This window comes from Myotis davidii, unplaced genomic scaffold (genome assembly GCF_000327345.1).
Source record: "Myotis davidii unplaced genomic scaffold, ASM32734v1 scaffold184, whole genome shotgun sequence".
In the NCBI taxonomy this organism is placed as follows: Eukaryota; Metazoa; Chordata; class Mammalia; order Chiroptera; family Vespertilionidae; genus Myotis; species Myotis davidii.
Genome location: NW_006297021.1, coordinates 183,383 through 209,582, shown reverse-complemented (window position 1 = coordinate 209,582; position 26,200 = coordinate 183,383). Strand labels below are relative to the sequence as shown.

Sequence of the window (26,200 nt, the reverse complement as noted above, 5' to 3'; positions counted from 1 at the left end):
CTAGGATTTCTTCCTCCTCCTTCCCCAGAAATGACCCCTGAAACCATTCTCTTTCAAGAGATTCCCATTTAAAATCAGCAGTTTTGGTGGGTTACGGCCGGAACAATAAATTACAAAGACGTTGATAGATTCTTTTATGTGATATTGGTGTTTTTCTCCCTTTCCCTGAGCAGTCTCGTGGCCCTGAGGAAAAATAATTACTTAAGACGCATCTTTTGGGCTTAAAGGTTTATACGTGTTCTTTTGAAAGCCATATCATTCTATATCTTTTTAAGTCTGAAAGGTGTGAGCTTTCACGTCCTCTGGCAATAATAACCCTTTACAGACCAGATCTTGCTGTGGTGTGACGGTGTGCTTTGGGGGCACTCTTTAATCAAATTAGCTAGGTCCTTAGTGAGGAGGAGAAAGGCAAACGCATTTTGCAAGGTATGTGGCTGGGGAAGCCACTCCTGCCGCTCTGAGAGGGACAGGCGCCGGGCTTGCCCACTGTGGTAGCGAAGGGGGGTTCCGGGTGGTGGTCTGCCTCCTGTAGGAGGCCACCCCTCCTCTGTTCAGCCCAGCCTGCTTCCAATCTAAAGCCCAGCATTCCATCCCACCCTCTACTTCTTCCCCCCAATTTAAATGCGAAGCGAGGCTTATGAATCATAGAGTCTCCGCTCCTGGGATCCGGACCAGATTTCCCCCCAAAACTCTCAGGCTGTCTGCGTGACTCCCTGCCTCCAGTGCTCCACAATGGGCAGCTTTGAGAAGAAAAATTGATAATCTTCACGGAAGAGTAATTTGAATGAAATTGCACTTGACAGCCTGTCTCCCAGCAAACAAGAGGCGCGAGGAGCCGGGCTCAGCTCCCAGGGCTGCCCAAGCCGCTGCTGTGGGAGCCCGGGGAGGACAGCCGCCAGTTCTCCCAGCAGCTAATTGAGCTTTTCATTCATTCCGGGGACCAGATCCCACAGAAGAGAGGTGGCCATGGAGGAGAATATGGAAGAGGGGCAGACACAAAAAGGTACTGTGCTGGAAGGGGCTTCCGCGGCTCGGCTCGGGCATTATGCTGCGGCTCCCTGGTTGGCTTTAGGCGCTTGCCAGGAGGGCTGATGGATGTGGCTCCCGGCAGGCATTTTGGTTCCCCTCTCCCTGGCCTCGCCCGCAGTCCGTCTGGCTGCGCAGTGGCCATTACTGCGAGCCGCTCGGAGCTGGCAGGTGGCGGCGGTGAGGGCGTTGCGGGGTGGCGAGGACTGTGCTGCAGACCCGTCTCTGCGAACCTGTGCTCAGTGCACGTTCCCATGCTGGCCGACCTGGGTCCAGGGATTCCTGGTGTGAGCACAACGCAATCTTTGGGGCTGGTTGTACTCAGACACCTGGGCATGCACCCGTCCTCGGTGCCTCTGACAGGGCCTCTCCTAGAACAAAGAGCAAGAGGCTATTTATCCCAGCTTGGTTGGGACACCTGTTTTAAAAATCTTTTTTGTGTGTGCATGTTTGCAGTTAAGATATAGACGAAGCCACGGTTCGCCAGGTTCCATGAGGGCACTGACGTTAGGTTTTCCTTCCTATAGACCTGGCGGTCGTCACCTCTGACCAACCCACGCCACGGGGTCTTCTGATGCTTTGTTACGCCTGTGTAGGTCCATCTGCCCATATGCATTAATGGGAAACTGTCATTATTATGGGTTAAGAATGGGCAAATATTGGCAATTTCAAGTGATGCAAACACTCCTGAATTTGTGTGCGTTGCGTGTGGCTCTGAAGGGACCGGCTTCACCCCCGGGGAGCAGCCTTCCCTCTTGTCTGCGTTCAGGCTTATGTAATGTCACAGAGAACGCTGTGTGTCCTTAGAAGGAAGCAGGAACACAGGCAGCACATACATGAAGGCAGTATTCAAGAGACGTATTCAAAGGATCCAGGGATCAAATCTGATTTCGAATGTGTATAAATGCATTATTTTAGAAAATACCATATTTGACATGATAAAATAGCTAGTTTGGAAGCACGATATAGTGTTTTGATGGATGTGAGCTCCCTCAGCTTTGTTGGGTCTCCTGCACACATGCGCGCACGCGCGCACACACACACACACACACACACACACAGAGTCTATGAGGATAAGCACATAAGGATTTTACATAAGCCACAGAGCGAGCTAATAAATAAGCCTGCACCTACATTTTCGTCATTAGCATGCTTGTTAATGACAATCTGTATTATAAACAAAATAACCTACAGAGATTCCATGTGATCTACACACAGAGTCTAGTAAAAAACAAAAAAAAAACCAACAAAAAAAAACACCTCAACTGCCTCTATCATATGAACAGATAGCTTAAGTGTTCATTGGTGATTTGAAATGGTGAGTTTTCATGGTACTTTCCATCCCTAAGAGTCATCTCCATGCCTGTTTTACTTTAAGAATAAAATACTGCAATATCTTTTTTATTGCACACAATAAGATGGCTTTTTGGCTAGTCAACTTCTTTAAGGAAAGATAAGCTGATGATCTTAAATAGAGAGATGCTATTCATTACACTCAATAAAACCTTGAGATAAATCATGGATGGTGGTAACAGGTTGAATGTGTCTGAGCAAGCCCTGGTAGATGCCGGAATGAAGAAAAATTAGTTGTTATTTTTTTCCCAGGGAACATTGACAGTCTTTCCTCTGTGGGGGTGGAGACAGCAGTGATGTGATGGGAAAGATTCTGTCGCAGTGGGTTCTTCTTATCATTAAGATGTGCGTACTTTCCTCGGGAACAGCAGTGGAAAACAATTTTTAAGAAATGAGAAGAAAAAAGTCGTATAATGGTCTATAACTACATACAGACATACAGTTAAAATATCTCTGGTTAACCTTTTTTCATATTTGAGAAGAAGATGATTTCATTCTCTCCACACCTGGTCGTGGGTTCCTCTCGGCTCTGCCTGTGACACCTTTCCCCTGTCACTGTGTTGTTGGGAAGTTGTCTCTGAATATTGACGCTTCCTCCACATCCTGATGGGATCTGAGCTGGAGGAGCCGCCTGACTAGCAGGTGGACTCTCAGAGCGTGGCCAGGAGCCCGGGTGGCCAGGTTGAGTGGCCCCTCTGCCTTCAGGGGAGCAGTGCTTTGCGTCAGCTCCTCTCCTGTTTTTCTGAGACTGCATAGGCTTGTCTTCGATGATAGTTCAGACACCACACAATGTTCCTCCATCTGAAAGAGGCTCCCCCGCCCCGCCCCTTTGCAATTAAAGCCTCGTCTTCCCTGTTATAAATGAGGAGGACTCAAATCCATGTCAGTGCTTACCCAGGTCGCCGTTCAAATCCAACCAGAATGGAAAATGGAAGCTGACAGTCTCAGACACACACTTAAAATAACACAGTTGATGCTTAAGAACCCTAAAAGGTCTTTCATAAGGAATACCTTTCTCTTCATAATGGGATCTCCCTGCCCATTTCATCTCTAAAAGGCAATTGATGGCGGTCCTAACGTTTACTCTAATTTAACTGTATGTGTTCGGCCTGCGAGAGAGGATGATTTACAAGTACGGTGACTTCACAGCCACTGCTCATGAGCCCCTGCCTTGGGGTGACACTGCACTGGGGTCATTGCCTCATCTCTCCATTCATTTCTGCCCCCCTCCCCAAAGGTACAGATCTATTTCATGCTGAGTACGAGTCTAGTCTTTAAGAAGCATATGTTCTTGGTAAAACATGTCTTCTAAATGAAAGCCAATTACTTTATCTTGTGTTCATCCAACGCAACTGTGTTCTGGTTTGGAGGACAAGAGAAAAAAAGAAAAAGAATAGCAGCTGTTTGGAGGTTGGCCCTTACATATGGCCACCATAAACCTAGCATCACGAGCATCAGAAATTGAGAGGACAACAAGGGCCCCACTTAGCAGGGTTGGCAAGGTCCATGAAGAGATCTTTACAAAGATGTAAAAAGGTGTACATTTATGACTCGAAGACATGTGATTATGTCTGTAACATGAAAATGATTTAAGGATGTCTGATCATTAGTGAATTAGTGCATGCATGTTCCAGTGGCCAGGAAAGTGTGTGACACCATTGATACCCTCAATGACAGCATTTCTGAATTAAGAGGCGGTCACAGAGGTAGGAATCAATGATCAGAATTGATAAAATTATATAGACATAAAAGAGAAAATAAAATAGGCACAGGAAGAGCTCTCAAGCTGGAATCTTCATAAACTGACTAAACTGTCCCAGAAACCTCACTGACCTCATTATTGCACGTGGATATCCTATGAAGCAAGCTTCAGAATTCCATCTTATGTAGGGGAGTGTTTGATCAGCTCAAAAGATAATGCACGGTGTTACTCGTCATGTTTTTCTAGTGTGATTAACCGGGCGCATAAATTTTTGTCTTCAGCTTCTCAGGATGAAGGTCAGTCATCCCCTCAAAGGTCAGTCATCCTCTGACCTCCTCTCCAGCACATTCCCCAGGGAAGCAAGGCTCGGTGACCCTCCAGGGCTGGGTCACTGGAGGAAGGAGAACATCAAACTTGGTGTGCAACGGGCCAGCTTTTCCATCTCAACACCCAGCACAGGGCCACCTAGTCATGGTCATTACTCATCCTTAGACCAGCACCACTAACACATGTCATGTCAGCATATGCTTACCTTTGAAAACCAGTAGGAATATCTAGATGGAAGGACATTGGGTCTTAATGTCCATCTATCTCATATTGACAATACTGTACAATTAAATTTGGACGTCTGCTCATACGTACATGCTTTACATTTTACATTCTACGTTTATGTGCACACAGCACTGTAAAGGAGTCTATTCACAGAAACATATGTGTCATATTTATGGACTGATTGAAAGTCTGTTGGAAAAGTTTTTTGACCAGGCTTATTTTTGCCTTGAAAGAGGACTTAGGTGCCTCACCCTTCCTTAGCCAGACACCATCCCTTCAAGAGACACCCCTATAATAAATGAGAAGAGAGGCGCTTTGGCTCTATGACACCAGATGCAATTGGTCAACCTGGATTGCTCAGTGATTCCAGTGCCAGACAGTGGCCTAAGGACTTGACATAAATTAACTCATTGACTTTTCACAATGACCTTAAGTGGTTCTAATATTGGGGAAGCTAAAAAAATCAAATAGATTCATTAACTTGACCAAAAATCCCATAGTAACAAGTATCAGAGCCAGGCTTCCATGCAGTCAGACTAGACTAGGGCCTGACTTTTAACAACACACTGAGCTTCACCAGACATCAGTAATGGCTTGCCTGCCACACCCCCTTCTCAGTGACTCTGCCTCATCCACACAGGTCTACTGCCGGAGTCAGCTGCACTCTGTAATTTATGGCTGCATTCCTTATCACCAACTCTGGCTTTTTTGGCCAGATGTGCACAGCTTTACCAATGGCAGCCAATCCCTAGGTGTGCCTATAATCTGTGACCTGTAAATCTTGGCTAAAAAAAAAAAAAAAAAAAAAAAAGCTGAGTCCATGGGACTCCTTTCTTGAGAACTGGGAAAAGATGATTCTTGGTAGCCTTGATGATCTCCTTATTCCTCCATATATTCTTATAGTGACCATGCTGCCCATCTCCGGGTAATCTGAGTGAATCTTTGTTCTTTGCAATCAAAAGACCCCCAATAAAAGACCTCTTAGTGTCTAGATTCTGTTAGCAGTCTTGGGTAAAGAGGCTTAATGTTAAGAACTTCTCCCCCACTAGGGGACTGTCTAGGGCGGGGAAAAAAATGGACACATATGTAATACCCTTTGTAATAAAAAATAAAATTTGAAAAAAAAAAAAAAAAGAACTTCTCCCCCATGTTTAACCTGCGAAGTGGTAGCTGAACCAAAGGTATACTTATTGTGAACTTAAATCTCTACTTGACACTACCTTTTAACACATTCTAGGTGATTCCTAGACTCGAATAATTAGTTTACCCTAAAGCCACTACCTACCAGTAAGTCAGTATTGGTAGTAAACTATGTATTTTGAGCACCATTGCAAATAAATGAAAGAGCCAGAATGACTCAAAGTGTTAGCTTTATTAACAGAATTAGAAACTTTAAGAGCATGCTATTGAAATCAATAGACCCGTGGCTAGGAAAGCAATAACAACATCAAAACCATTTGAATGACCATAGAAATGGAAGAATTGGCCTCCTTTTGCTCCTTGGATATTGGCTACTTACAGACCTATGGAAACGGGGATTTGTCTTGTTTTTCTAGTGCCATGTGGACAGATTTCACCTCAACCATGTCGTCACCAGCCACCTGACAATATTGGCTGACAAAGATGGATGAGATGGAGATTCAGACTGTGTACAGCATTTCAGAGAAACAAGCCCCACCATTTGCCACTGTGTTTCCACTTGCATGCAATGCTGGGGGCTGAGTAATGAGCTCGTGTTGTCACCAGGGTAGTTCTGACACTTGTCAGTGAGGAAAATTAGCTGTATTTTTCATAAAATTTAACAGAGATTCCAAGAACTTCTGCACTGCTCTGGTTACTGTGACTTCGGTGGTTTAGATAATAATGATTTAGAATTTTTCCATCTTATATTTTCATTGGATCAGTTGCTAGTTATGTTTTTTATAACTTCGGTGCTATTTATCTCAGCTACCCAAAATGCTTCATACACATTCTATCATCTTGTTAGGATAAAGCATGTGTGTGTGTGTGTGTGTGTGTGTGTGTGTGTGTGTTTAACAATATCATTAAAATGAGTGTATAAATGAGTGTACTCACCTTTTAGAATGAAAGTGCTTGATATAGTTGCTTCATGAACTCTTAAATGGAGACTTAAACATTTAAGGAGACAGCAGTTCAGTGCTGCAGCCGGAGGCGGTGACGCAGAACGTATGGACAGTGATGACTACAAGATGGCTCTTAGGAGCTAATCACGCTGTAGTTCATCCCAAAGGTAACGGCACATGTGGGATTTACGAAGTGCAGGAAATACATCCAGGGTCCATTTTGGCCTCCATTTCCCTGTACACATACACCCTCCCCCGTGGAGAAGCTTTGACAATTTTCTTTGCCGCATCCAGGGCAGACTGCCTGGCTGCGCTTCAAATCCCTTTGGACAGCGTCCACAGGAACAGGTGGCACAGCTGTGGATTAGCTGACAGTGTAAAAATAAGTCTTGTTTTCCCCTGAGTTCTCCCTCCACGTCCTGACCATTGTCTCAGAGAGTCTTAATCTGAGGGCAACATCCTCCTTTGTCTGTGAAAATAAAAGGAAAGAACAACAGAAGATTATGATTTGTTTTCTCTTAAGTTGTGAGTGGGAAATTTGACTTGGGTCACAGATGAAAGTCAGTGGCTCACGGGGCTCTGTTTGTAGAGTTCACGGGGGAATTATGTTACAAGGTGAGAAGTGAGGTCAGAGGAGAAAGGAAGGGTGGCTGCTGGCTTCTAAATGAGGTACATGAAGGCATATCAACGTTGGAACATTGCTGCTGTGAATAACTAGATAGCTGCTCAAAGAGAGAAAGACATTTTGACACATAGTTTAAATGGCTGAATGTTTTGGGGCTTAACTTCTGTTATATGAGAAATACTAATCTTTTTGTTTACCTACCTCTACAAAAGAGTGATTGGATGGAATCTATCCCTGAGAATTATGCTAGGAATACCAAACATATTGTTCACATTGCCTCCCATCATGGAGCATGCATACTTTTTAAATTATTATTCTCAAGTATAAGTGAAGCAATTGAAAATTTTGGCTAATTATTATTTTCCACTAATAATAGAAATTTCAATGTTTTGGCAAACAACTTATCTGTTATTTCAATGTAATTTATTTCCCCCATTAGAGAGATTCTTTGAATGAATGAATTAGCTATTTTTTCTTAATAAAATAAAATCTGGAAGAAATACTTTATAATCATTTATATTCTTATTGTTACTTGATGAGAAAAAAAAAGTTCTAGTAATTAATTCAAATAAGAAATAGTACTTGGTCAGATTCCTTTCCCCAAACAGCCATTTCTACTCAATTTTTTGTTGTTGTCAATTCTCATCTGAGGATATTTTTTCCATTGATTTTTAGGAGGGGGGAGAGAGAGAGAAACATCAACGTGAGAGGGGCACACATAGATTGGTTGCCTCCCGGAGGAGCCCTGACGGGCCTGGTATCAAACCTGCAACGCAGGTACGTGCCCTTGACTGAGAATTGAACCGGAGACTCTTTGTTCCTCTGGCCAATGCTCTAACCATTGATACAAACTAATCAGGGCTCTTACATTTTGAGACACCTCCCCAAAGCACGTTTCTTGTATTAGTGGATATTGATTTTCATTTTTAATAGTCTATGCTATGTCACCTTTACACTTCAACTTAGTGATTGCACATCTGAACCATAGCTAACTCCCTTTACTAACATGATTTAGTTTTCATGGAAAATAGTAAATACAGGTTGAGGCAAAAGTAGGCTTACAGTTTTTTGTATGGAAAATAATATAAGAAATAAGAATATAAGAATAAACTGTTTTGTGTACTCAAAACTATAAACCTATGTTTGCCAAACCCTGTGTAATAGCCAATATTTAAAAATCCAGGCACTTTCCTAAGCATTTCATATTGAGTATCTAGTGTCATATATGTTAATATTAATAAATATTGATTATACTTTTCTTATAAATTTTAAATGTTCTTTAACTTTATGGGAACACTATTTAGTTAGGGGCTATTTAGTAACTTGAGTCTATGGGCAACTAGAAAAAAACCTCACACAGTTATCCAGACAACACAGAGCATTTTAACTTAATGAAATAACTTGTTAAAACTTAATGAACTTTATTCCAGTCCTGAGAACAAAATGTATCTAGTTAGAAAATAATTTTCCTCATAATATAGCATTGAAATTCAAATTTTTGAATTCTAGACTTTCAGTGGTAGTAAAGGATTATATTTATTTTTAATAAAACACCTCTAAGAATTTTGCAATTTAGAATCAATTTTTAAAATATAGGGTTGAGCATTGTTTGAGCACTGGAACTCTTAGATATGTTTGAATATGGTTTGGGATGTTCTGACTGTCTGAGGTAGTGCCATGATGTTACCAAACCTAGATTGACTTAATGGTTTGTTATAACTCAGATATTTTTATGATGGTTTGTCATCAAATGTTTAACATTTCTCATCCCTTTACAGCAGAAGATGATGTTGAATGCTACTCATAGAATAACTGAACTTACAGCATTTAAGTCTCTCTACTCAAACATCCACAATAGAAATTTGTGATTACATGATAAGGTCTAGAATTCAAAAACCATACACTCAGATTCTTTCTGTGAACCTTTGGGAAGTAGAGCCGCTGGCGGCTTTGTAGTCAGCTGCCACCCTGAGTGGCCAGTGACCCGGCAGGTTCCCAGATCAGGTGGCCTCTGCTGCAGCCCTGGCGCCGACCACACCCCACTCACTTCCGATGAAACTCAACCTGCCTCATTCACTCCTGCTCTTCTCAAAACCCACTATTTAAAATAATTTTTTAAAATATGTTTTTATTAACTTCAGACAGAGGAAGAGAGAGAGATAAACATCAATGATGAGAAAGAATCTTGCTTGCCGCCTCCTGCATGACACCCACTGGAGATGGAGCCAGCAATCCAGGCATGTGTCCTGACTGGAAATGGAACCGTGGCCCCCTGGTTCATGAATCAACACTCAACCACTGAGCCACACCGCAGGGCTCAAAACCCACTTTTTGAAATCCGTTTTCTCTGCCATTATCTTTGGATTGAACGTCAGTGTTAGTTGAAATAGTGAGCTGGTGAAAGTGTTGTCATAGTATCTGCAACATAGTAGGAGTTTAGAAAATTCGGATTCCTTCTCCTTTCCTCTCCTCATAATCCATTGTGACCATTTACAGAATAACTAAGCAACTTCCCTCGAGGCAGAACGTCAGAATTAAAATTAAATAATGCTAAAGGGTTCATCACTCTTTTGAATTCTTATAACAGTTACTTTTTAAATGCCTGTCTAGCATTTAACATATGCAGGTCTTGTTGACCAGTTTTAGTGTGTGTGTTATGCCCCATCTCCCTTTACAAAAGGCACAGATTTTATCTTTCGTTCTTGAACCCAGCCTGCCAGGTGCCCTGAATACAGTTATATGTGGTGATGATGATGATGATGATGATGACGATGATGATGACGATGATGGAGTGGAGGAGGTGATGATGGAGACTGGGAAAAGGGAAGGAAGGAGAGGAAGAGCAAGAAGAGAGGGATGAGTCCATACAGGCTAAAGGATGGATGGAAAACCCTTTCCCATATGCAGACAGATCTCACAGTGCAGCTACACCAAGCTTGGAAAAATGCTGCCATTACTCTATTTTATGTCATTATATTTGAACTCAAAATAATTAAAAAGATTTTTTTTACCTGAAATACATTCAGTAGTTTGATAGCAACCTTCATGAAAATAGATTTTTGTTTTTATTATTAAAGTGCCCACATATTTTTCACATTACAATTCTAGCAATTAAATGAAATACAGTGAACTGTTAAGTTCCGCAGATGAAAATCATAGCTTTCAATATTTTATAAGATGCTGATACAAAAGTGTAGCATAGTGACTTATACAATTGCTGACACTGGGCTCACTGTGTTCATTAGTAAGTATTGTTTAACGAAAACAAAACTGTAGAAGAAATAACAGTTTGAAATTATTGAAGACAGTTTAATAAGATAAGGCTTAGTCAGTCAATTTTCAAGATCATAAATTCAAAGAATAGCAAGCCATTGAGTAACGTATTTCCTTTGCCTGCCTTTATGCCTTCTGGCTCCCTGTCTTTATCAGGATACGGCCTTTAACAGTTGCCCGATACTGTGGCTGTGTGCCAGGTCTGAAATGGGCAACTAGCACTTGACAATGGTACGTGCAGTGCTCCCACACAGGGCCCTGCTGTTTGCCGTCCTCACTTGTCCGTGTGTTCGTCATTAACGTGCTTCGGGGGGAACACGGGGTACCTCTACTTGGTGGAATTGAGAGTGAGCACTTCCTGAACATCGATAGCCATGCTGTGCCTCACGTGCCAATGATGTGGCCACGCCCAAAAGCGGAACCCTGAGAAAAGACCATTTCACTTACGTGTTCGTGTGTGATTTTGTGGTTTGTGGCAGCACTAGAGATGATGTCATCATCCCAGAGGTGGCACAAGCTGCTGACAGTGGTCTTGTACCACACAGGCACGAGAGGACCTGCTACTAAATACATGACATATGCGGGCCGTCCATTATGCTGTTGGGAACAAGTGTGGCTGCCACTTTTTAAAATATATTTTTACTGATTTCAGAGAGGAAAGGAGAGGGAGAGAATGATGGAAACATCAAGGATGAGAGAGAACCTTTGATCGGCTGCCTCCTGCACACCCCCTACTGGAGATAGAGCCCACAACCCGGGCATGTGCCCTTGACCGGATCAAACCCAGGACCCTTCAGTCTGCAGGCCGATGCTCTATCCGCTGAGCAAAACCAGCGAGGGCTGCCATTTTTATATGAACATTAAAAATATTTTACCCATTGTTCCTGAGAAATTGGAAGGGAATTTTGGATCACATTCGCAGTTGTATTATTCTAATCTCTGTCATCAACTCTAGTACTCTATTTTTTTTCTTTCATATCCAGCAATGATGCCAAAGCAACATCAGTGTAAACTAATGGTGCTGAGGCCTCTCCCGGCAGCTGGGTTCCCATGTCTCTGTCCCATGGAGCATTGCGTACTTTTTTAAATATTAAAAGTACAGACTGTATTTTTTTCGCCTAATATGCTCTATTACAAAGTATCAGATCCACTGGCCACTCCATTCCAGCTGTATCAGATTCTGACACATCTCCTATTGATTCACTTCAGCCTGTAGGTATTAAAACAATTTTTTAAAAATGTCTACTAAGTGCCTGGCTGGTGGCTCAGTGATTGAGCATCGACTTATGACCCAGGAGGTCACGGTTTGATTCCCGGTCAGGGCACATGCCTGGGTTGTGGGCTGGATCCCCAGTGTGGGGCGTGCAGGAGACAGCCGATCAATGATTCTCAGTCATCATTGATGTTTCTATCTCTCTCTCCCTCTCCATTCCTCTCTGAAAGCAATAAAAATATTTTTTAAAAATGTCTACTAGGTGATTTGTAACTCATTTGACCAAATGATGGACGTGTTAGGTTGCATTGCTAATATTAGACCCTTGTGATCTACAAAAAATGGCACTTTAATATAGCTATGCTATCAGTGTGCTACACTTATAAAAATGTTTAATGTGTGCATGATTCCTCTGTAGAAATATGTCACATATGACATAAAATTTGCGTATTGTATTTACATGGAGTATGGTAAATTACAAACATTCTTTCTCCAAAATCTTTGTAAGCTCATTATTTTGTTGTGTTATTTTCCCCTTTTAACAAAAATTGGCCCAATGTTTGGAGACTTCTTTGTTCGGTGCATTTTTATATAATGCCAAAGCTAATCTTATTTTTTTGAGGTCGGATGAGTTTGGTGTGTTGGGGCTTGTTGAAGATGGTACTGAATTAGAGTCTATGGCTTGCTTTGCTGGTCTCAGTAACCAGCGTGACCTCTCACCTGGGGAGGTGGGCCCTTGGATGAGTTACCACTCCCCCATCACCTCCATACACGTTGCAGGACTCCACGGAATCTCATCTCCCCCAAGCTGGCAGTGCCATCCGTCATGAGTGGGGTTTTATACCATCTAAGAGAAGTCTGCACGGCTCCGTGTGGTTGTGGAGCAATGCGGAATGTCATGCCATTTCAATATTGAAGGGAACCCAGAGAGCACTTTGGTTAATTTGAAGTTTCACTGTGCGGGAAACAGCAGCCTTTCCTGAGAGGGTCTTGTGATCTCTGTTTAGATAGGGTATGATGCGGCACCGCAGGTCCTGCAGGACAGCACAGGGGGCAGTGGAGCCCCCTTTATTTTAGATATATATGCTGTCTTCCTGTGACTTTTTCCGAGTGGGTGAGAGGAAAAAAGTGGGGATGGGTGGGTGGGAATTGGGTGTACAAATCTTGCTGTAGGGTGGACTCTCTTGCTACTGTCCAAAAATGACAATAGTTCAGAGTCAGATCTGAAAGAAATGCATATATATTTTCAGCCAGAGCACGAATGATGTGTGTTTGAGGAGAGGGCTGATACCTGTGAGTGTGTAGAGAGCAGCTGGCTGGAGCTCCCGGGAGACCTGTGGGCTCTGCCCAAGCCATCCCGGGGCAGCGATGGGCCTAGCGGAGCTGGCTGGAGGGCATGGGTGGGAGAGAATCATGTTGCTTCCCGTTTTCCAAACTGAAAAAGAAAAAAAGGAGATGTTACTATGCACCGGACCCCAAACTCTTTGAACTCTCTGCTCATAACTAGCCCCGGGCAAGGATTTCCAATTTGCTTCAGTTTCTTTTATGTGAAGTGCAGCTGAGGGTTTGCCAGGCGACAAATGGAATGCCTCTTTTGGAATAGAGTAAAAGAAACGCACTTTACATTTCCCTGGGTAAATTGCTTTCCCGGGGAAATCCACTGTTTTCTGAGAGAAAATGTAGGTCACAAAGGAGAAAGAATCGTCACATTTCGACCGTGAGCGACATGTGCTGGGATAAAGAATTGCCTCGGGTTGAAGAGATTAGTCAGAACGATACATTGGAGAAGGAGGAACCAAATTTAGCGATCTGCGACTGCCAGTGTATTTCCAAAATATCATGGAAAGTAAATGAATTATAAGAGCAATCAAGAGATTATATAGGATAGCTTCTTCTTTTTGATTACTTCCTTCCTTGAATTATCCTTTAGTCTGACTTTTTACATTTTTAAGCACAGTACTTTTAAGAGTAGGTACCAACTATCCCGTGAGAAATTACAGAATGAAAAAGGGCTGGCACAACCTGCACTCTGATTTTAATGTGTCCTACTGGTTGTTTTAGTTTATCAGAAACTCTAATCCAGAAGAAACACAGGCGTCTGGTACTGCCACTGAACACAAGGGACGGAAGGGCACACATGGGCTTTGACATTCTTAATGGAAATTTAAGAGACCAAAACGTTTTTTGTAATAAGATCAAATTATTCATGCAATGTCAATATTATACCTCAACCAAAACAAATACTATCACTTATTTGTAGCATTATTACCTGCCTTAATAAATTATTTTGTTTCTATGCTAGTTTTACCAGTATTAATGACTTCTTAGGTTGTGTGAAGACTTCTCAGGTTACATAATTAATAACTCAATATGATGACAAGCTATGGTGTTGGGGTATTAACTTGATGGGAAAACATGCTTCTCATAAAGATGTTAATATGTGAAAATGTTTGGGAGGTAAGATGAGACAATTTTTCAATTTTTAGAAAGGTAGTAAAGACCACACAAGATTTATAAAATAATGTGTTCTAGAGAGAGAGAGAGAGAGAGAGAGAGAGAGAGAGAGAGAGAAATGTTCCTATTTTGTAGTAAGTAGTTCTGTGCATTTTAGACCAGTGCTCCCACTTTACCATCATCATTCTACGAGCAGCCTCTATTAGCTAAGAGATAAACGGTGCTCTTCTTCCTTACATAGATTAAGACGATTACAACCAGTTCCCAAGTTCAACTTTAAACATGTAAAGGTGGTCTTCTATAAATTAGTCTTCCTTTACATAGAAGAACATTTATAACAGCACATCCAAGAACTTGACAACTTCATGCAGAATAATCACGTGAGCCCCGAGTGCTGTGGTTGCCACTAACTAGCCGGCTGGGAACATACAGCGCATCACTTAACCCCCATGACCCTCATTCTCCTGTTTGCAGTGTTAAGGGAATGCACTGGAGCTCCATTTCTGTGCTTCTATGAATTCTAGACGACATGTCCCTAAAAGCCAATATTTACATTAGTCATGTGAAAACATGATTACATTCTTGCTGTCTTACTGGAACTAAAATATCTTTTCTATTCATACATTTTATATTTTTATAAAAATCTACTTAATTTTTTATCAGATAAGCTAATCTGTCACTTGATGTCAGTTATACAATAAACTCATCTGAGCATCAATATTCTATTAGTAGGTAGAGCCAATGCATGGATTGATGATATTAAAATGGAATCTCTCATCAAAACTCATAGAAGAAACTAAGATCCCTTATATTTTACTCATTTATTCTCCCCCCCCATACACACACACTTACATAACTGAAGCAAAGGATCATCAATACACTAAACAAATGGCCCAGTGAAGGTAAAACATTTCATATGTTATAAATGCAAAGGATTAGTCTAAACATTTTCCCCAGCCCAGTGCTGGGGTCTATGCTGGCCGCTGGCCTTTCTTGCTCTACAACAACAAGCAATCTATCTTTTTTGTAATTAATAGCTAACTTCATCGTGTTACAAATCCTCCAAGCCATAGCATTTGTTGTTCTTGCCTTTGAGCTAAAGACTTCCTTAAGCAACAGCTAACAGGATTATGCAGCTTAACCCAGGCCTTTGTAAATTTTCATTTTATAACACAGAATTGAGATAATTTTGATATTCACTGATTTCCAATTTGGAGAATGTGGTGTCTTTATACCATGTGGAAGTAAATATCCCAGTGGCATTTGCTTTTGTAGTAAAAGAGAAGCTAAATATATTGACTTCAGGCATTTTTTATTAAAAAAACTCATAAACACAATAACCAAGGTGGAGCATTAAAAGTACCATGCTTGTGAAACATGCAGCATTTGGATTATTTTAAATATTGATGACAACCTTATTGCAGACATCCCTATAGTTCAGCCTCAGAAATTACATATGATTAGTGTGTTCGTCCCTTTATTTTGCTGGTGAATTTGTTGACAGATTGTAATTGGGTCACTGTATTGAAGTGCCCCATGGTAGCTCAGAATTCTCTGTGTTGGTTGGCATGACAACCATAGTGGTCGATTAAACATGTTCAGAAATGGAGAAGCTGTGCTTCTCAGAAGATGTTAACGAGGGGGGGAGTAGAAAACTGTCCGGAGGCTGGCCAAATGGACAGACATCTCGAAGAGTTGCCTTGAATTTGCTATTTCACATTCTTTTATTTATAGGTTATTATGATAAACATAATATGTACAAAAAGCTAGATGTTTAGAGATTTACTTAGATACATACCAAAAACATTTTTAATTTTGTGTGGATTTTAATAAGAAGAGGTTGAAATAGCCTTAAAATATTGTTTTCTTTTAGAGAAAATGCTAATGCTAGAACAAGTATAATTGCTATAAATGCTGATTTTCACTTAGCTCTTTCCCCTTTAAACCATTCTGTGAACGGCATGGCAGATGACACGTGCAGATGGCATAGATTGGCACCTTGGCATACAAGCCCTGCCTTTGGCAGCCAGTATCCCCACAGCCAACTTTAGGGACCAGGGAGATGATGCAGGAGCACGTCTCTAGCAGCAGAGGCAGAGCGATGAAGAAGGACGGTCGTGCAGCTCACTAACCTGTTTTCCTTCTGCATCTCAGCCCCATTCCTTTGGCTGGAACATAACTGGGAACCTAGACAAAATCTCAGATAGAACCTGAGAGCACGTTTTTCTAATCATGATTTTGTCATTCATTTCTTGTTTTGTTTTTATTTCTAATTCACTTAAGCATTTGGGTAGGAAGAGAAGGAATTGACTACCTAGCAAGTTTTTTTTTTTTATTAGCTGCTTTTCTCTGGCTAATAAAATAACAAAGACAAGGTAAAACGGGCACCACAGAGTTACTATGATTGCAGTTCAGTTTAGGTGCCAAGACAGCCGATCCCTGCGTGAGGTAAATGAAGGCGGCATGTTTTAATTTGTTTTTTTATGACTATGCCTGTGTGAAAATCCGCATATGGATGTTCTGATGAGTCCACGAACAGAATAGGCAGAGCATTTTTAAAAAATTATTTTCAATAGACCAAGGTAATTCCAAAAACCTATTGTTGTTGGATACATTTTTAAAATCAACATTCATAATGACATTTCTGAGAAGAAGAGATATTACAGATCATCTTCATTCTACAAAAGGAAATTAACTGGGTAGGATTACTGCGCTAATTAGCCTAAAGCCCTGCCGGCCTCATGCAAAGGCAGGCTCCTTACAGCTCCACCAGGCCTTCTGATCCCACCTCCGTCAACACTGTGGTCCAACAGGAGAACGTCCTCTGTCCATAAGGTGCCCACTAGTGCAAAGGGAACTGATGCTGTTAGCACAGTGAGCTCTATTTTGATATTCCCCATCTTTTTTCTTTGTCATAGTTTCTTGCCTGGAGCAATGGGCCCTAATTGATTACCTTTTGTTTTTGTTTTTGTTTAGTTTTAACTTTGAGGTAGCCATGTTAATATTTTCATTATATTTAAATGTCTGATTTTTTTCACCGAGAATTGAAGGTTAAATATTTACCCATCATTGGTTGGTATTTAAAAATCAATCTCTGAAAAACAAAATCGACTTTTGAAATTACCCTGTGACATTTTAGATACGCGCTTCATAAATTTTTTTTTTAATTTTCTGCTATGTAGTGATTAACTGATAAAACCTAGTTTCAGTTTGTTTTAGAAGTGGATTTTTTATTAAATTTTCTAGTTTTGAGGGCAATGGTTTTGTTTTATCATCATGATGCTTTGGTTAAAGCTTTTCAAGTATTGGATTCAAAAAGGTGGCATTTTTAAGAATCAGTTATCTGTATGTTTCTATCTTAAAATTCTGTTAATGAACATGAACTGAATATATCTTACTGATTTTAATATATCTCTGTGAGAAAAAAATTGCCTGTTTTTCTCGACTTCAGGATGGAAAATTCAGGGGTCTCTTGTCTTGCCGTGTGTGTGTGTGTGTGTGTGTGTGTGTGTGTGTGTGTGTGTGTGATATCAGTTGAAAATCTTTGTTTTCATTCTCCTTTGTTTCCTCTTTGCAGTCTGTCCTATGTATATAAAGATAACCACTATTAATCTTTTTGGTATATGCCCCTTTTTTCCTACTTTTTTTTCAATTACAGTTGGCATCCTATATTATGTTATTTTAGTTTCAGGTGTACAGCATAGTGGTTAGGTATTTATACAATTTATAAAGTGATTCCCTCCACTTGACACCAATCACAGTTATTATAATATTAACTATGTTCCTTATGCTGTATTTTACATCCCTGTGACTATTGTATGACATGACATATACTTATGATATGTTTTCATTCCTTATTGGATTGATTGATCCATTCCTTCATTCATCATTTAACAAATATATAACACCACCTGCTTTGTGCCAGCTCTAATGAAGTTGCTTGGGATATAATAGATGAAAATGCACACAGATGCCAAGTCCTAGCCTGGAGCTCAGAAGTAAGGGCAAGAAGAAGAGATTTCTCACAGAAGAGTATGTCTTGCGTAGATGAAATTTGTTTGTGAAGAGCGATGTCCCATAAGCAATTTGATGCATAGGTTCAGAATTTGGGAGAAAAGTCTACATTGGAATTCTCTGATTGTAAGTTATCAACAAGGGTGTGATTATTGATGGTAATAATAATCCACCTAAAGATGTATGCAGACTTGGAAGGGACCCCAAACAGAGATTTAAAGAAAACACTGTAGAAAGAAGCTGAGAATAGCAAAGAGAATGTTAAGCTGCCAGAAAGACCGTATTGTGTCCTTGGAGGAGTGGTCATAAGGAAGAAGTGGCCAATAGTATCACATTCTCCTGAAAGACCCGGGAGATGGGGTCAAGGAGGACTTCGGTGAAAGCAGTTCAATCTTTGAGTAGATCTTTCTACTGTATTTCCCTGCAGCCCGTGCCATATTAAATAAATTATTAAAGCTTTGAGATACAATTTTTTAATGCCAGGCGTGTCACATCTATGAACGGGATGTTTCTTGGAGTATTGTTGGTCTTTGACATGGTAAGGATTAGAATATGCACTTATTTTTTATTGAATTTATTGAAGTGACATTGATTAATAAAATTATATAGGTTTCAGGTGTATAACTCTAGAATATGCATTTATTTCAAGAGCAAAGAATCAGAATAGCGGGAGAACTAGAAAACAAAAGGAAAAAATCCTGCAAATTATAGGCTGATAAGAAATGAGGAGGCCAGTGGTGGGACGTGCTGAAATCCACAGAGTGGCTGAAAGGTCAGTGCACACCTTTAGAGATGACCGCGGATATTTTCTGTCCCTATTGAATAACAAAGTGACTTGCTTCTTGAACATGAAGAAGGTTTGTTTAAGCCTCGTTTTTCTGTGTATTTCGTCTTATGTATTTTGTGGGAGAAGGCAGGGTGGTGGTGGATTAATCTGGAGGTTTTGTGCAGGATGGACTGGAGGATAACACACTAAAGGTTGGTGGGGATACAGACTAGACCAAGATAAAGTCTGTATTTTGGGAGGATTCAATTGATTTAAAGGAACAGGGTGAGGAAAAATTGATAGTACACATTGTCTCTAGGCCAAAAGAAATACTTAGCACTTTTATCTGTTAAATAGTTATCTTTCCTTTTTTGTCTTTTATTTTATTTTACTTTTTTAAAAAATTGTTTTCAGAGGGGAAGGGAGAGGAGAGATAGAAACATCAATGATGAGAGAGAATCATTGATTGGCTGCCTCCTGCACGCACCCTCCTGGGGATCGAGCCCACAACCCGGGTACATGCTTTGACCGGGAATCAAACCATGACCTCCTGGTTCATAGGTCAGTGCTCATCACTGACACACTAGCTGGGCTAAATAGTTATCTTAATAATAGCAGTCCAACACTGTCTGGCAGATATCACTGTGTTTGCTGTTAAAAATGAAAAATATCTAGTATGCTGTAGGTGCCTTGGGTTGCAAGTGGGAAAACCATTGGCCAATGCTACGCTTCCTCATATCTTGTTCTTCTGGTATCAGAGCATACATTGCTCTCTATCATGATAGCTTTTGGAATTTTCTGTCTTTTTTGACTGAGTCTACAGAGTATACAAGGACAGGAACATGTTTGTCTTGTTCATCACTGTGTCCCCTGCACCCAGGACAGGGACTGGCTTGTGACAGGTGTTCAATATCTAAGTGGTGGAATTCATCCAAATTATGAGTGGGTTAATCCTATTAGTCTTTATAAACAATGCTAAGTTATATACAGTGTTAATTTATCTGCTTGCATTCTTCAAACTCTGAATTAATTTCTGGCATATTTTTTTAGTGAAGACATCTTAATGGCCTATGCAGAATTCGTTGACAATATATGAATAAAATTAATGCAAGTGCTAAAAAAAAAGAAATACATTTTAGTTCTGAATAAGAGAAGAAACATTACATGAATAATCAGTTTGGGTACACTCTTAAGGGAATTGGATAGAGGTGAGAATAATAACTATGGCAGTAGTTAAAATTCATGGAGTGCACTTAACTAATTTTATTCTCCAAACAGCTGTAGGAAGTATGATGCAGAACAAACTACCCCCAGAGTTAGTGGATTAAGACAACATTTATTTTTTCTCTCTCACAGTTATGTGGGTTGTATGATTCTTGCTTCTGCTCCAGGGATATTGGCTGCAAGACAGGGACAGCTGTAGTCATATGGGGTCTGCACTGGACTGGAGGGTCCGGGGGCTCAGTTGATTCTGGCTGTTGGCTGTGAGCTCAGTTGAGATTCTGAGCCGGCACACGTATGTGTGGCCCCTCCCTGGGACTGGGGGCACCTCATCATGGCGGCCAGACTCTGAGAGGGAGCACCGCAGGGACAAGTGCTTGTAGAGGCCCAGGCGACAGTGGCCAGGACCTCTATGTGCAGCCTGGGGATTCTAAGGACTTCTGCTCACCGGGTGGGTGATGGGCCTATCACTACAAAGGAAAAGGTGAGCTTGATTTTAGGCGAGACATGCACCGGAGAGATGTCAGATGACCATGTCACATGGCACATGGAGAGACAGAAGCATGTAGAAATGCCAAAGGGAATCTCAGGTGAAAGGTCAAGATTATGAATGAAGAAATTTGAATAATCTGCATAGACACAATGATTAAAAGTTTAGGATGGAGGCTATCTGAAACAAAAAGGAGTGAGGTAGAGACAGAGTTTAGTCCATGCTCATCTTTAGAAGTTAAAGGAGGAAAAAGAGATAGCAAAGGTATCAGATAATTATGTTAAAGACTCATTAATGATGAGTTAGAGGTTTAAAAAGGAAGATATTTTAGGAAGGTTGACATTAAGACTGTGAATCCCTGCTTCCCATCCCTTCCCTCCATTTCTTCAGGCCATCGAAAGAGACTGGGTTTCTTGTTGCCACTTGGGTCTCTGGTAGAAAAAAAAATCTATGTGCTTATATGGACAAAGGCAAAATTCAACTGAATAAAATGGTAAAAGGCAAAATTCTACTGAGTGAAATGTAAAGACCTATTGGCTTTATTCAAGGATTTATGAATCGGGCGGTGTGTCATCTAGGAGACAGAACAGAGTTTGGGCGAGTTGTACAAAATGAAAGACTTTTCTACGCTGAAGGGGGCAGCAAAGGAAGTCTCTAGCAAAGAGTGGGTTGTTTTGGCAAGGTCATGTTCCCATGGCTGATGGAAGGGGTCTGTTGGGTGGATTACCTCTCTAGTGCTAACCAGGTAATTCCTCACTACCTGGTTAAAGGGCACATTCCCAGGAGGCTGCAATTGCACTTAGTTTAGGTGTTAAGTCTTGGTTTCCTAAGGTGGGGCTTCTCACAAGTGACTCCATTTTGGATCTGTTGTCTCTTTCTTTTCTTTTTTTAACAGTTTATAGTTTATGCTAATGTAATATACTGTTAGAAAATTAATTCTATTCAAGATTGGCAATGTTTTGGTATTTTCTAATTAAAAATTGTCTTTGTTATTAATGATAAAGTATGAAATTAACCCTGTAACCTATGAGACAGATATAACACACTCATGGAGTCACAAGGATAAAATAGATATTATAATTTTTTGTACTAACTCAATGTTACCTCTCTCATAATTACATCTTACATAGAGAAATAACTTCATGTGTAGGGTAAATCCATAAAATAATAGATTCTTTATATAATTTATTGAGTGCCAATATGACAGGGACCGAGATATGTAATTTTATTTATTATATATTCAGTATTAGGCAATATTGAACCCATTCACATTCTCAAAGAATCTGAAAGACTGAGTGCTATTATTCATAAAAACAATTAAATGAAACAAAACCTATGATCTTCATCATCTCTAGCTAATATGGTAGGCCAATTATTGACTCTAGTCACTAAACTAAGCTAATAATTGCCAGAACTGGAATTAAAACCCATACCTCTTTCTCTCCAAAGACTCTGTTTCCATAACAACAGCTTTCCTCTCTACCTTGCATGTACTTCTCCTTCCTCCTACTCTCTGCCTCCTGCCATGTATCTGTAGCTATTTGCAAAGTCTAAAATTAAATGGTGAACTTATAAATGTTGCTATTAAATATATCTATACATACATATACAAGGCTAAGCGACTAGCCAACCTGCTGACCAGCCAGTAGGAATGGTGCACACTGACCACCAGGGGGCAGACACTCAATGCAGGAGCTGCCGAGCTGCAGTGACTTGGCAGCGGTGGTTCTCGGGTGACACACCCCGGAACCAGAGAGGACAGAGCTCGATTCCTTGCAGGGCCGCACGATTCTACCTTAGGCTGTGATTCTACCTGATGTTGTTGCTGAGGCACTGAGAGCCAGAATCTGGTTTACCGCACACTTGTGTTTGCGTTCCACACCCTGGACGACAGCAATTTTGCAGAGTGCCCTCTCGCACTCCAGGAACCTCAGGGGATGTAGGAGAGCCAGTTTTGGCCCGATCCCCAAAGGCCAGGCCAAAGGACCCCACCTGCTGGAGAGACCCTGCTCACTCTGCAGATGCCCTTCAAGCCCTGGCACCACCCCAGGTGAGGCCTACTGAGGAGGGACCACGGTAGCTTGGCTTCAGGGCGTGTCCAGCCCCTCTTGCCCAGTCCCAACCCACCGGCCACCTTCTAATTAATTTCCTTTCAATGTGCTCGAATCCGTGCACCAGGCCTTTGTTTCTTTACTCTCTATAGAGGGCTTGCTGTTGGAATTGGAGCTGGGTGCATAGACCTAGGCAATGTGGTTTGCAGACTTTTCTCTCATTTCAGTGCCCAGACTCTTATTTTCCCTTTGTTCCCAGGACCCCCACCTGTTTCGCATACCTATTCCTTTGTTTAGATTAAAATATATCAGAGGTTTAAGAAACCAAGGTGGGGGGTGGACACAGAACCTGTAAATGTGAGCTGTAATGGTAACCTTCATCAGGGAAAAGCAAACCTTGTGAGGAAATTAAACACACAGGAAACTAAACATTATTTCAGTTGGGATTCTTGCTCCGCCTCATCCTGAAATGCATTTCCCAGGGCAATTTCTTGGTCCTTGCAAACTGCCTGCATGCTTCCCAGATCAGCGCTTGGACAGATCAGGGTACGAGCAAGTTAAACAATGCTCGGGGATCCTCAACACCTGACTCCCTTGGCAGCAGCTCCAGCGTTGACGTCATGGACCTGCACAGTTTGCTCTTTCAGAGTCCGCCTTCCTCTCCCTCCAGCCAGATTGCCCCCCTCACACCAGGTTGGCCGGGCCTTTGTTTGGAAGCCAAGAGGCAAGATGCATTTGCTCTGACTGTCAGTGACATGAAAGGGGCACAGTAACCTCATTCTTCATGGAATTTACATGTAAATGGACTTAACACAGGGGGTATGTCAGTTCCAAACAGGACACTTTTAGGATAGACACTTAGCATAGTGCTTGGTATAATACTGAATTGAAAATGTTATCTAAGAAAGGTTTATTAAGGTTCATGCCACAGATCTCTTTTGGAAAAAGCTCTCTTTCATCAGTGTTATCTATTTTTTTGTTTTAAAAAAAAGTCTCTTTCACCTTCTTGCAATTTCCATGGTTATTATCACACCACAAATTAATAGAGATGTCAGGTATATTGTGTCCTTGGCTTTTTACAGTCTTATTTCTTTGAACTTAGTGTCGATTGATTAGTGCCTTTTGACGTTTTTACTTTTTTTCTCAAGCTTTGCTCTTTAGTGTCCTCGCCCAGTGTCTGTCTGTACAGAATAAAATACAACCTCTCCTTTTGTGCTTTCATCCCACGGGCTGCCTTACAGATACACCACGTAGGTATTCACAGCATGCTGATCCAAGGTGGTTAAAAACAAGCAAAAAGCAGTGGCTCTGTCTTTACAAACTTTTAATGTGCTTTCCTGACATTAGTAGATCATGGTTTGGGGTGTGCTTCACACATGACTTGCTTTATAAAAATTTGTATACTTTTTTATATCATCAGAAGTTTTCCTTATTTCCCCCATTTAATCATTTGGAAATTCAGTGGGTAGTCCCATATGGGTCCTTACAGGAATACGTAAGCAAGGTGTTTGGGAAGGCAGCTACCATTGTTTCCCTCTGCTGTGTCCCTTCTTCCACTTGATTTTTAAATACAAAATGTGTCATAATGGGTGGGAGAGAATTAAACATTACTCACAGGCAATGGAAATGGAAAAATCTAGAAAATTTAGTAAAATCCTGAAAATATATGCTGGACATCAGAGCCCTCACTTTTCTATTGGGAGGCATAACTTTGGAGAAGTATTTGAAAATGTTCCTTGTTTTATATTGATTGCCAAGTAAAAACGTTAAAAAGAGAGAAAACGCCCCCTTTCCCCACTTGTGTCCTTCAGCGGCTGTGACTATCTGGGGTCCTCCTGATTGAGTTGAGATGCCTCAACTTTTTAGAGTTTTGTGAGGTTCCTGTTTAACACGACTGCAGGCATTTTGGCGATGCTGCCGTTCCATGGCTTTCAGAGTTCCAGACCAACTGTGAACACCTGTGAGTTTTCCCCTGACATCAGCGCCTCTGTGGGTGTGAGCCTCTGCACGATGGTGGATTCTACCCTCTCACACGCAAGACAGGAAATAAAAATGTTAGCTCTGCATGAATCTGCTCACCTTATACGTTGGCTTTCGTTTCTACCCACAAGAAATATGGTTTCGCCACAATTTCGGTAAACTGGAAAACAAAAACTATTTTATGGAATTCTTCATTGAAACAATGAATAATGAACAAAATTCAAACTATTATCAAGTGTTTGAGAATTATTTTTATATGTCAGTTTTATAAATTCAGAGATAGACAATAACTGTTTTGTATATCCCGTGTTTATTGATTTGTCAGTTGTTTTCTCTCAAAAATGCCCCTTTGATAAACAGTCGTGTTTATATTGTTTACTGACTGATTGTAGTTTAACGATCCGGTATTGACAGTGACAAGTATGCCTGGCTCTGTTGTTCAGTTGTTACTAAAGATCTTGTTGCTATTTATGATAGTCTGCATTGTGTGACCCATCTGTCCACTCATGACAGTTGTTCTATCTAAAAAGTTTAGTGCCTGATGGTTCTCAGGTTCTCTTTGGAGCTTCTGTTGGATTTTATGCCAAAATATCAAAGTTTGGGGTTGTGTCTTTTTTTTTGTAGTTAATTAGATTGGCTTTATTTTTTGGCTATGTTAATATCCCCATTTTTTTGAACATGTATTTGAAATACTTCAGTATCAGTATTATAGAGTGGATGGGAAGGGGTATCTAATGACCTCCTATTTAGATTTTATATGAAAAAAAATGAACATGTTTATTTATAATACTGTTAAGTAATTACCAGGGTGAGGTATATTAAATACTGTATTAATAGTCCAGTGGTTAGTTACTGACTGTTTAGGAACTTCGGGTGCGGTAGAAGGGTAAGTGTTAATGTAGATTTCCTCACCACTGGCCTCATGGGCACTAAGGGATCCCACTCACTGAGCGGACATGTCAGTGGAAACAGTGGTACTAACAGAGGCCTGGCCCACAAACCTTGGTTGTCCTTCATGGACATGAGACAACTGGGATTTTTGATTTTGCTGATGAACTTCAAGCTGTGTTGAGCAACAAACTTGATAGAACCGGGTTTCATTAATTTCGTGTATGGATTGAAGAAATAATTAAGGGATTTCATTTACTTCATTCCAGTTAATTTACGGTGAAGGGTTTATTTTTAAAGATTTTTATTAAATGGCATATCATTTTGTGTTTGATATTTCACACATTGAAAATGCTCCTTTCTGTTCTTAGTGAGAAAGGCTTTGTTCTCTACACGAAGCTAAGGCCGGCCTTTGTCTGGAGATGACTATTGCTTTAGCGCTGGCTATTGCTGTGTTTCTATGGAAACGGCAGGACTCTGAGGTATAGAGGTTTTGTCCAACAATGCA

At 40.9% G+C, this 26,200-nt stretch overlaps 1 protein-coding gene across 2 annotated transcripts in view; it reads left to right on the top strand.

Annotated features, from left to right (window-relative positions):
- The window catches only part of GPM6A (glycoprotein M6A), a 179,115-nt gene that overhangs the window by 88,572 nt on the left and 64,343 nt on the right, over positions 1–26,200 (top strand). The window contains exon 1 of one of the 2 annotated variants that reach the window (XM_006772654.2): positions 379–1,003. The exons of the other annotated variant lie outside the window; for it this stretch is intronic. Coding sequence (XP_006772717.1) covers positions 967–1,003 — 37 coding nt within the window. The 5' untranslated portion in view covers positions 379–966. Of the gene's footprint in view, positions 1–378; positions 1,004–26,200 lie in introns of those variants that run through there. 2 annotated transcript variants of the gene reach the window in all.